At 39.6% G+C, this 13035-nt stretch overlaps 1 protein-coding gene across 1 annotated transcript; it reads right to left on the bottom strand.

Moving 5' to 3' along the window:
- Nucleotides 1-395: 395 nt before the first annotated feature.
- Nucleotides 396-13021, bottom strand: dclre1a (DNA cross-link repair 1A (PSO2 homolog, S. cerevisiae)). Its single transcript, XM_074619168.1, is given in 10 exon segments — nt 396-1196; nt 3368-3509; nt 4503-4657; nt 5964-6109; nt 6601-6744; nt 7644-7762; nt 9747-9880; nt 9967-11283; nt 12412-12602; nt 12604-13021. Coding segments are annotated over 10 exon segments (2691 nt in total). The 5' UTR covers nt 12780-13021; the 3' UTR covers nt 396-1029.
- Nucleotides 13022-13035: the final 14 nt, after the last annotated feature.

The following is a 13035-nucleotide window of genomic DNA, read 5'->3' as shown; positions in this document are numbered from 1 at the left end:
CATCTGTTGGAATCCACAGTACAACATCAAACCTTTTCAATGTTCAGATTTTGTGACACACATTGTCCTCCCTCTGGCCCCTGAGATTGACACACAGCTCAGACAGATGGGATAAATTGTTCTACATGAAAAGAGAAATCACCCAGTGACCCCGTGGAAAGACGGTTTTTACAGAGACTGAGATTCAGAGAGCTTTATGTCTGTACCGCATGTCTCTGCTGTCTCAGAGATAAACTGTTGAAAGGTCTGACAGCACACTGAACACTCAAGGCAAGTTTGCGTTTTCAAAGCCACTACATAACAGTGGCATTTCTCCTTAAGAAGATAATGCAACCTTAAAACCACTGATTGAGCAAAGTTTGCAAATTTAAAAAAAATAAAATAAGTAAAACTCGTCAATAATACAATAATTTTCTTTATTATTAAGTTATATGAACAGGTTAATAGTGCAAAAAATTAAAAATGAGGTAACGGTGTTAAAACATTTATTTTTTGCAGCATAACATTTTTTATTAAATAGAAAAAAAATACAGATTTAATTATGAAATTGCACAATTTGAAAGCAGCACTTTCAGTATATTAACGGTGCAAGTGGCCACAGCAGGCAGTGAACACATCCAATTTTCAGTTCCATAATACTTTTTAGTGAAAACCTGGTGTAATTGCAGACATGATACGTGTACGACCTCAGATCATGTTTACACAAAACAGCTTTCAGAGTTCAGCTATTTCAATTCAGCCCATTGTGGATAAAAGCAGAACCGTTATAATAAATTGGTTCAAGAGCACATACTTGACCTTGAGATGTGATTGCAGTTCATGTTCGCAACCCCTCGCTCTGCACTGAAATGCTTAGTGTTGAGGAGAGCTGAGGCGAGCAACGGCAATAGAAGTAATACAATGAGTATTGTTAAAATAGATTTGTTCCCCATGGTCATAGAGTATTGAGAATTAATTGGTTTTGCTCTCATAACCAACGAACAGCAGAGGCCAGAGTATAGCTGTGAGCAAAGTTTACCTATACATAAGCTACCGTTTAGCTTTAGTTTCCATGAGCCAGTCACTGAAGCACTTCTCCATGGCCTTCCTGCTAGCCCAGCTACCGTTGTTCACTGTAGGAATGATCTTGAGGGGCTGAAGCCACTGGACGAAACGCTTCATCTCCAGAAAGCTGCTGTGTTCGCTGTACGGGATTCCTGTCGAGGACACAGAAGGGTTGCCATCACAACGTACCCAAGTGGTTCCCAAAATGTTTTCCTTGAAGCCCCCCCTACTTGTATGTAAGAGAAGCTGAGCCCCCCCCCTCCCCTCAACATCATCATCCTGAAACAAATTACAAATCCACGAACAAAATCCTCAAAGTGATTCAGTGTATTAAATTAGTTCTTTTTTTAATAAAACAACTTACTTTATTGAATATAACTTGTCAGTTTTGTCACATAAAGTGATGACGTCTTGACGGAAGATACATCTTTTTGTAACAACTGAATTCATTTACTATAATTGAGTTTTTTTTGTAAGTGTGATTAAATAAATGTAATTTATGGTGTTGTTAGATTGCTGCTAGACTGCCCCGTTGGAGAGGTACGCAGTGGGAGAGAAAATATGTTTTTGACCGTAGTGAAAATGTTGTTTTTGAAAGGCTAAACACCAACAAATATGGATTGAAGCAGAATATTTAGTTACATTTTTTAGCAAAAAATATATTTATATCTTTTAAATAGTTTTATACACAGACTTTTGTTTAAATGATCCAGTAAGTGTGTTATTATGATTTTAGTTATACATGAGCAAATCCAATTTTGACAATGTCAGAGCAGACAAATCCTGGCGCACCCCCTGTGATCTTTGGCGCCCCCTAAGGGGGGCCCACACCCTAGGTTGGGAACTACTGCAATACCCAAACGTTGGGTCCCTTTGTAGCCGTGCTGAAAACGGCTTATAAGTCTAAAGATAACCCACGTTTTGTTGTTCCTCACAGGGTTACTTCAATTGTAAGTTGTAATTATCTTATTATATTATTATATTATTAAGGAGACGAGTCTTGTAGGGAAAGAGGCAAGCAGTGGTTTAGAACTGAACCAGGGGGGACTTTCCATCGGCTCATTCGCTTTGATATTTTTCTTCCTAATTTCTCCATTAACAAACGCCAAGCTCAGTGAATACAGAGGAGATTTAGCTCGAGGTAAAAACTCATCAAGGAGCCAGATGTCTAAAGTGTGACACAAGCAACAGGGCGAAGTCTTAAAGAGGGGCCAGCTGCTCAAGTGACTCAAAGGCTCAGACTTTTCCCCTCTGAGAGAGGACAAGGCAGATTTCACATGATTATATAAAACTAAATAATAAGAATAAGACAACATCTTGGCACTGCTGCAGAAAGCTGCTGCCTCTTGTTTGTCTTCCCTTCGCCCCTCGACAGGTTTGATGTGCTCCGCTGCTTTAAACAGATCTAGCTGAAACTGAACCTACTCAAGTATACAGCCAACCCTCCCACATGCAGAGAACAATATTAGGAGCGGTAGTAGCATATGGCTGGGAAGAGCAAGGAGGAGGAGATCAACACAAGGCGGAGAGAGAGAGGGGCAAATTAGCTTCTGCTTGACTGACACACAAACTGCTGAGGAGGAAGAAATTATGTGTGACTTGTGTTCATCGTGAAAGCCTCTAGCTGGTGATTGTAGGTTACAGGCCAGATGGCTGATAGATCTATTCAGAACATGAAACAGAGGCTAAATATGCAGTGCCAAATCAAATCATGACCCATTTCAGAACTGGGGTTTAATGCTAGACGACTGTCCGGCAGTGCTGTCCATGACTGAAGATACAAGACCCGGCACTCTCTTGATTATATTCCCTCCCTCTCGTCACCAAGCTGAAGTAACCTGACACTAAGCCATCCATTGTTTATTCTCAAACTCCTCCTCTTCCTCCTCCTCTCTTTGCCAAAAGAGGGAGCTGTAGTCTAAATACAACAATGTGATGAACATTCATGTTTTTGGCAGAAAATGCTGCTCTTGTGATTAAGTCTTAGCAACGTGGGGCACAATTACTTCAAGATTATTAACCATTATAAGGCTGTTTTGTGGTCAGTAAAAGAGAGCTAGAGAGACGCTGTCAGGGCATTAACAGCTCCAATACCTCCAACTTGGACCTTCAAATACTGTTAAACGGCGGTAACAGATGAAGCCCTAATTAACACAGCAAAGAGAAGGATTTACTAATGAAAAACATCTGATTCATTAGCCTCTTTTAAGGCCTCGTAGTGGAGAATTTTCTCTGTTGATACTGCGTGAGAATGTACTTTTATTATTCCTTCTGACAAATAACTGTGCATGTAAAACATGTAAAAAAAAAGATAAGTGTGTACCATATATGGAGATGTTGCCACTGATCTGAGGCTGAATATCTTCCACTGAGTCCACCCGCTGGCTGAAGGTCCAGCCTGTAGGCTTGAAGGCCACCAGCTGATCATACCGTTCAGAGAAGCGTGCCAGGTAATCCTGCAGTTTCTGAAGATGAGATGAGGGCGACCAGGAGAAATGAAAGTGAGAATCTCATATTTAAATGGCGCCGCATTGTACTTGAAAATGCAATTCGTTAAAAGTGAGGAAGGAAATGCAAAAATGGGAGCATGATTTCGTAGAATTTATCAGATGCTGAAGGAGTGAAATGTGAGAACATAGAGCGCTGTTTCTACCAAGAACAGCTGCTAAATGTATATAGATAACCATTTGTTTGTGGAGCTTTTGTGCTCAAACGCTGTTTCTGAATAGCTAAGCTCCAAATTTGAAAAACAAGTAATTACTTTTCATCACTCTTGTTTGACAGCTGATAAACAAAGAAGTTATTTACGAAGCAAACACTTAATTTTATACAATAATGAAAAATAATAATCTATACATTTATTTCAAGGTCACTCTGTCGGAGTTATAGTAGCTCTTCTTGACAGAAATTGCTCCAATAGTCATCACTCAAAGGTCTCAAAGCAAACCTAAACTGCATATATTTCCCCCCAGTCAGCCTTTCTGTGCCTAGTGATGCTTGAATTATACCAACTCTGGGACTTATCTGCGGTTATACAGATGGCACATTTAAATGCCTTAGTCCTTTTTAGAGAGATGATGTGCTTGGTCATCATCGTAATTAGCATTTCTTAATTATTTCAACTGCTGTCCTAGATATGAAATAGACTATAAGCAGAATAAAAGATGTGTTTGCACATCTAAATAAACTGTCCATAAATAATTTGACAGTCCTCCTCGGTTAAACACGAAAAACATTTACACAAAAAGGTCTGCAGACTTCTATTCCCCTTCATCTCACTAAGTAGTGCATTATTAAATTAAACTGCAGTGAATAAATATAGAAACTGCCTGGGGGGACAGAGTCTGATATAATATTTTTGCTAGTTGTTTTATTCTAAATCACTGATTGTTTCCTAAAATGCTGTAATAACTCTTCTTTTCAGACCAGCTAATGGAAAATTAGACTGCTGCACCTACATTGAAGGAGATCTGCATCATGGGCAGCACATGGACCTGGGCCGCCTTCCAGTCAGTGGTTATACGTTGTCTGATTTGCTCCGACTCCAGACAGCACATGGTGTTGTATTTGTCTCTAGAGAGGCACACTTTCGTCCCCAGGACATCCGCCAGCGCTACAAATCAAGAAAAAACAAGGTCCGCGTAAGAACCAGGAGCGTGGACAATTTCATTTGAAGACTTGGTGTGCACTTGCAGTTAAGAACTCCCCGCTAACAATTTGTACATTTGATTTCAGAAGAACGTTTCCTTGCTCCAAGACAAATATTTGACTTTCCACCAACTTCACCAAACACGTTTTACAAATAATGTCAGATGGGTTTGTGTTAACAAAACTGTGGTATTATAATAGAGTACCACCGAAAATGACATCATTATGTTTATCTGTTCAACTCACCTTTTGTAAACATCTGTTTCTTTCTATTGGTATTTAGTTATTTTTTATTTATTCATTTTTCATATATGAATAAATGTATGTGTATATTTTCTTTTACTTTTAATACTTATTTTTTATTTTTTATTTTTAATATCTGTTTTCATTTTATTTTATTTATTTATGTATTTTTTGAGGTCCTATGTCAGGGAATGTCCTGTTGAAAATGAAAAATAAAATAAAACGTTATTACAAAAACACAATCTGGATATATTTTATTGTGTTCACTAACTTGTAAAGTGTGTTCAACAGCACAAATATTTGTGCAGAATAACAGAGAATAAACTGGCTGAGTACAGTTGTACAGTCATCTGAATCAGCTGTAGTTTTTTTCTCCCCCTGTTCTAATTTCAAGCAGAGCTTGTTGAAGCAAAGGTGGTTACATAATGAACACATTTTCGACATTGGTTTTTGATTACTTCACTACACCAAAGTGGAACAGAGCATTATTCGTGCATCAATAGAGGACACAAGAGTGGCTCTTTTTTTTCAAAACAGACTAATCCGCAATTCTCCACACCGCTCCCATTCCATACAACACGTAATTTCACATGACCTTTCAGACGGAGGAAAGGTCAGGTAGTGATACAAAGCTACAGAAAAAAAATAAAAATACTATTAGGTTTAGAAACACTTTGTGTCCAACAGTTTGTGTTGGCGGTAATGCTGTACAACGTCACAGTAATATCATTATTCCCAGAGTTAAATGAATAAATTACAATGTCATTTTCAGTAATATAATAAAAATATTTCACCTGTCATCAACCTGTCTATTTATCAGACTGATGATGAATTATGTGTGAGCTATATCGACCATGTGACGGCCCCAGGGCCTCTGCCAGGGCTTGTGTGTGTTGTGTTCATGCTGTGTGTGCGCGTGTGTTTTTCAGTGTTGCCGGTTGATTGGAGCTGAAGGTCATTAAGCCAGGTGGCATGACAAAATTGTGGCCATGAAGATGCAGAAAGTACAATTGCGACTAAGCACTCACCCAGAAAGACCTTTTCTTTTCCCACGGAGTAGGATCCACACACCACCAGTGTACGTGGGTTGAGCGTCACCAGTTCAAAGGCTGTGTTGGCTGCAAAGTTGATGACCTCTTGCTGTCTTGGGAAAGTGTACTCAGAGCTGCAGTAGCTATAAAGACACAAGAGCTTACATTAAGAATCTGAGTCTCCTCAGGGCTTCCGTATCACTGAGTTCCTTGCTTGAGAGAATTGAGGACATGGAGCGAAAGTGCACACGTTTTAGCTAATATTGATCCACACTGGCTTAGAGGAGTCTTATTTACAGTAACCACCCAAAAAGGTCACACACACACACAGCTGAGAACAGCACAACAAAACCAGTTTTGGCCATTCACTGACCCCGTTCAGACCTGGCATTAACATGCGTCTTGAGTGATCCGATCACATGTGCACAGCTCTAAGTACAGGTGTGAACGCACTCAGGACAAATATGGCCACATTCTTTCGCAGTGTGTAAGTGATTGTGTCCTGGGCCACATTAAGGTGTGAACAGACGTACTTAGAGCCATCCACTTGTGATTGGATCAACCAAGACGCATGTTAATGCCAGGTCTTACTGGTACATTCAGTGTATATGAGAGGAGACAGACAGGTACTAACGTGGTGTCCAAGTAGAGCGTCTGCACCCTGCAGCTGAGTAACTCAGGGTACGTCTCCATCGAGGGATCAGCTCTGAAGTCTCCAGTGTGGAGGACTGTCTGTCCATCGGGCAGGAAGAACAGCAGCATGGCAGATCCTGGACAACTGACAGAACAGGCAGGAGGAGAAGCTGGATATATGACAATTGAAAGAGGTACTCATTGTATGATAAAATAGGATAAGCATCTTCTTAGAAGCTTTGACTAATGGTGTAAACGTTCAACCAGAATTACTGCATTGTGGTTGTATGCCTTCACCAACAAGTAAAATTGCAGTTTACATCCGTGTCTGTTCAAAATGTCATTGTTTATCATATTATCCTGTTAGAAATGTGTGTGAAGTTGTCATAATTAGCATATGAATTCTTGAGTTATGGCCAAAAATGTGTTTTGAGAGGTCACAGTGATCTTGACATTTGACCACCAAATTCTAATCAGTTCATCTTTTGTGCCAGATATAACTAATTTCCCTCAAGGCATTCCTAAAATATCATATTCAGGAGGATGGGATGGAGGTAAGGTCACAGTAACTTTTGACCTAAAACATAATCTCTAATCACTTCATTCTTGAGTCTAGGTGGAACAGTGGACAAATATGAAGAAATTCCCTCCAGGTCTTCCTTTTTTTAAAGATTATTTCTTGGGCTTTTTTGATTCCTTTATTGATAGAGACAGAAATAGTTATGAAAGGGGGGAGAGAAGGGGGATGACATGCAGCAAAGGGCCACAGGTCGGATTTGAACCCAGGGCCGCTGCAGTAAGGACTCAGCCTTGGTACATGGGTCGCCCACTCTACCAGGTGAGCTACCACGGCAACCCGAAAAAATAGAGGCATATAAAGAGCTGACTGAGGAAAATAGTCAGTCTGTCACACAGAATTAGTTACCATAAAAAAACACCAATTAGTATTCCTCAGTGAAACAACCTAGGTAGTGAGTTCAGGGCTGTCTGACTTTGAAATCAGACATTCAGCTGGCTGATACTGACGTCATGTCAATGACTCACTGGTTGGCATCCAGCAGGATGACCTTGACTCCCTCCACTGTGACCTGGGTGTTCATGGGGAGGACGTGGACGTACTGCTCTGCCACCCTCAGTTTGCTCTTCACCAGGTTCCCTGTAATCTGACCAGGAGAGGCAGCTGTCAGTCAACATACTATACGTCTCTATGGTTTACTCACACACAATGACTCAGCAGCAGCCTCTAAAGCTTTAAAAACCTAAATGCTAAATTGGATTTTTCTGGGTTATGACCCACCTAGCATCCAAGTTGAATTTCTGTGACCTACCAAATAAACAAAACCCCAATGGACGAGTCTGTTTTTAGTTATAATCCCAAGATAGCACACACTGCGATAAATCATGACCCATTTGACAGGAGAACTTGCGTAATATCCAGCCTCTTTCACCAATACATTTTATTATAGATCCTCTCTATTGGGCTATTAGAATTAGTTTCAATGGTACCTTCTTAAATACCTCAGTAAGATAAATAGAAAATGTAGAATGTATGAAGTAAACAAATTAATCTAATTGAGCCTGAAAGAAGTTCAAAGTCTGAATTTAAAATGTACACAGGTTTTGCTATACACCTCAATTCATTCAGTTTATTGCTTAATTCACACACTATAATTGGATTCAACATTTGCACAGTGACAACAAAGTGCTAATATTATAAACTGAAAAGCCAACTGAGGCCCGTATTATGAAGTGTTTTTATCCAAAGCTGTGTCAAAACACAAAGGTCTTCAAATTTCAATCAACTCCAATATGGTCAGAGCCATTTGGCAAATTGGTATTCATAGCTGCCGACTGCAAGCTAATTTTCCATTAGTGAGTCAATGCAGTGCAGTGAGATAACAAATGGGTCAGGCATTGACTCTATGAAGTCTGTGAAAGAGAGCAGTCAGGAAGCTTTTTAATGAGATGCAAATATGTCATTGGATTTTTGAAGAAAAAAAAAAGAAGGTTTGTAGCACCTTCAAAGAATGAAGCTCTTCCATAGTGTTCAAGGAGTAACAGGCCTTTGGATGGGAGTCCTGCCATTTATTTATGACACAAAACTGCATCTAAACTGGCACACTGTTCCTTTCTTTCCCTGTATGAATTCTAAAAAAGTTTGAGTTTGTGTAGGATGCAGTTTCAGCGTTGGACTCAAATGAATCTGGGGTAAAAAAAAACAAAAAAACACCATCCATAGCTGTTCATGTAAAAACCGAAACATGCCAGTCTCGTGCAGAGAAAGTCATAAAGTGTCTTTTTATCTGTTTAAACTCCCACTCAGTCTCACAATTACAATTTATCCAGAACTCAGCAGCCAGATAATTAACTACATCCAGGAGGTTCTGTCATATCACTCAAATTTTAATATCACCGCACTGGTTGCCCATTACTTTTAGAATACATTTTAAAATTGTATTAATTACCTACAAGGCCATCCGTGGTCGGGCACCAGAATAAAGAACATTTAACCCCTTAGAGCTCAGCCAAGCCCCTAAAATTAGCTGATCGTAAACCTTTTAGCTGTTCCATCAACCAGACTGAAAACCAAGGGTGACCGTGCATCAGCAGACTCCACTGTAGCTTTTAAATGCCTCCTTAAAACTCACTTTAACAAGATGGCCTACATCTAGCAGTTTTCTTTTTCCATTATCGCATTACCTCATGTTTGGTCTTTATATTACTATTTTATGGTGCTTTAGTTTAACTTTATTGTCATAGATTATTTAAAATGTGCTTTATTGGCTCAATATATATATATATATATATATATATATATAGTTTTTTTTTAATATATATATATAGTTTCTGATTGTTAATCTTTATTCTGTAAATCTTTTAATCTTGAAAGCACATTGTGCTTAAACTTGTACTATATAAATACAACTATTATTATTATAAAAAAGTAATATAGTACAGTAATTGACTCCTATTTCAAAATACAGCGGTGTAGCATAAAATATGGCAAATTGATGCACAACCCAACCAGTATAAACACCATATGAGGCACTTAGCCACCAGATAAAATACATAGCATGAGCCCCAACTAATAGAATCAAATAATATTGGAAGTCATTCATATTTTACAGTAACCAAAGATTGACTTACTTTGTTACAGTAGATTGGAAGTGTGGACTTCTTGGTCAACCCTCCGTAGTGGTCGGAGTGGAAATGTGTTAGGAAGTAGGCAGTGATGCCCGGGATCTCTCCATAACTAAAGGCATCTACGGTAAACTTTGTGCCTGAGTAAAAGAACATTTTAGATTACAAAACACAAAGTAATTAACAAATTACTTCAGCAACATATGATATATGGTCACTCACTGACCTGGAATCTTCTTGTAGAAGGGACAACGTCGTGGCTCTCCTTCTCCATTGGCGTTCCCTCTGTTCCAACTTCTTCCTCTCCATCCTCCTCTCCTACCTCTCCCTGCTTCTCCCTGAGCATCCACCACGTTACTATTATCTACTGGGCTCTGTGAGGTACCTGCGGTTGTGTCAGCCTTACTTTTTCTTTGCCTTTGTCGTCTCTGTCCTGAGTTTTCACCAAGTGTTGGAGCAGAGGTGGCGTTGAGTTCATTTGGTCCACTCTCAGCCTCTTTCTCCTTCTCTTTTAGGGGTTTGAGGCCAAAAAACACCCCAATGTCCGTCTGCTTCAGACCGGAGGCCTGACCTGCCTTGATCTGGCCTTTCTGTGGCGGCATGGATGGGGATCTTTGGACAATGGAGGTTTGTGATGAAGGTGTTTGAATACTGCTGTCGTTCAAGTTTTTCAAAGGCAGGCTATCTGAGCTTAGAAGCGTTACTCTCAGGCGCTCTAAAACAATACTTTGAGGAGACTGAATGCTGCTTTTACATGCAATGTGTGCATCTTTTTCACCTGTGGAATGAGCTCTGTTTTCAGCAAGCTGATTAGTGGGCGGCGATGAGGCAACTGAATACAGCTGTGTGCTTGAGGAAGCAGACTCTTTCACAAGGTCACTATTGCTTTCCAAATTATCTATAAATTCAGTGAGGAGCTCATCTTCACTTGAGAAACCGTCACTGAATAGCACCATTGAGTTTTCATTCTCATTTTCAAAAGCATCATTATTAAAAAGGGCTTTTCTACATTCACGACCATTGACTTCAGTCTCTGCAGGGAACTCAGAAAGAGGAGAATACGATATTGCATCATTGCTGACAGGGGAAGGTTCACTTTTGGATGCAAAAGCTTCACAAGCTTGTCTTCCACTCTCTGCCTTGACAGGAGTGGATGAAAGCTCTGCTTTACTTTCTTGGGAAGCACTGATAGACTTTTGGCTTTTAGTAGAGGACGACCAGCCTTTCTTTTTCTTAAAATCCTCTGGGCCAGGTGAGCGCAGTAACAGAAGTCCATTTGTAAGTTTAGATGGAGGTGTTCCAGTGAGATTACTGTGATTTGATAAGGCAGAAAGACTGAGAGCACTATCCTGTGAAGACTCTAAAATAGAGTCATCCACTTCTGGGAGATGACTGAGGTCGGTCTTCCCGCTGGTCCCTGCCTGCTGGGACAGTCTGAGGAGGGCTGTGTCACTGTTTGCTCGACTGTGAGCCATGAGGGTGTGGTTGAATTTCTTGTAGTGGTTTGGAATGGCGGAGAAGCACTGGAAGCCATCTGGACATTCTGTGTGAACAGATAAAACATGTAGAAATCCGGCTTATCAGGGTACAAAATGATAATAATTCAAAAGCACCTACATACAAAATCTGCTAAAGCAGTTTTGACAATACAGATATTCAAAGTGCCTGATTTTAAACATCAGTTTACTCATCGTGACAAGTCTGCTCGAGGGCGCTTTCTAAAGAAATAACACATATTATGCAGTCAAGGTTTCTTTGAATTCGGCTAGAGACTTCAAATTTTGGACAAAAACCCTGTGTAGCGAGTACTATCAATGAAAAAAGCTGCTAAGTAGACTGTGTGACGCGTTCAAACAGTCCAGATGTTTTATTTACTTTGAACGTAAAGTTATTTTGCACTAACCATATAATGGTTGTCCGTGTTTGCAATTAGGTACATTCGTGGAATGTAATTTGTAATGTGCACTTTATTCTATTTATTCCTTTATTCTTTTATCTCGTCTTGTTTTTATTCTTGTATTTATTTCAAATATTTGTATTCTTGTACTTTTATTGATCTTGCACCTCCCCATATGCCACCTCCTGTGTTCCCTCTGTCATTGATGATGGTGCAGTATGAATGTGTATATGTCTCAGTGGACTGCAGAATCTGAATTGCCCTTCGGGGATAAATAAAGCTATCTGTATCTGTATCTGTATATGACATGAACACAACATGATGAAGGATGCCACCAAGTTTCATTGTGGGAAATGTAGAATCTGGTGTTTTTGGTATCTATAATGTATCATTTTTGTGTCACTTGTGCAATGTAAATACTGTAAATCTACTGTTACGGATATGTGCGATAACATATGCTGATCACTCTGTGCAATAATTATATGATGCTGTGCAACAATTATATAATTATCTGACGGACACTGTGCAATAATCTGGCAAAACTGTCATCTCATCATTTTATATTGCATTATCTTTTATATTTTGTATATTTATACTGCACTATCTCTTTTTTTATTGTATTATCTTTTCATTAGCACCTATGGGATTGTCACAATCTAATTTCGTTGTACTACACAATGCCAATAAGGAGCTTGAATGTTGAATCATAATAATGAAGAACACATATCAGTCCATTTTTAGATATAGTACATGAAGAAGTATGGGTGTTTGTACCTGTGCATGTGTCCCTGGGAGTGTCAAGACATTCAGCAACATGCCATCTTTGAGTCTGCACCACCAAGATGGAAAAGGGCATCTGACACATGGGGCAGAAGTCTCCAGAGGATGATCCCTCCTCAGCAGCAGCAGCAGCAGCAGCAGCATCGTCTGTTTGCATTTTAACAACAACAGTACTACAACCTCCACTCAGCTGTCTTGACTGTCTTGACTGAGAGAGAAATGTCTCTCTTGGAGGTCCTTCTGACAGTACATCTTCTTGTAGTCACAGTTGAAGTTGCAGACGGTGATTCTTGTTTCTTCTTCTTCTTCTCAAGAGGTTTATACTCCCAAATGTCATTTTCAGAGTCGTCCTTCTGGGACATTTGAGGAGCAGTAACGTGCCTCCAAGTTACTCAACGACCTCGTTATAACACGAGTATTGTTGTTTGCTAACGAAAATAATAAACCTTACAGTACATTAACGGCTTGAGGATAATTCCCGCTGCAAAAACAGTTTGTTATTACTCATATTATTAAGCTAAATGAGTCTATAGTTGACGTTTATGGTTAGTTTAGACATGCTGGGGCTTACCGCCACAGAGCTACAATGAATGTAGTAAAGACAGCTGGAGAAACAGA

The sequence above is a fragment of the Sebastes fasciatus genome, chromosome 20 (genome assembly GCF_043250625.1).
Source record: "Sebastes fasciatus isolate fSebFas1 chromosome 20, fSebFas1.pri, whole genome shotgun sequence".
Taxonomy (NCBI): domain Eukaryota; kingdom Metazoa; phylum Chordata; class Actinopteri; order Perciformes; family Sebastidae; genus Sebastes; species Sebastes fasciatus.
The sequence above is the reverse complement of the archived record's forward strand: the minus strand, read 5'-3'. Positions and strand labels throughout refer to the sequence as shown.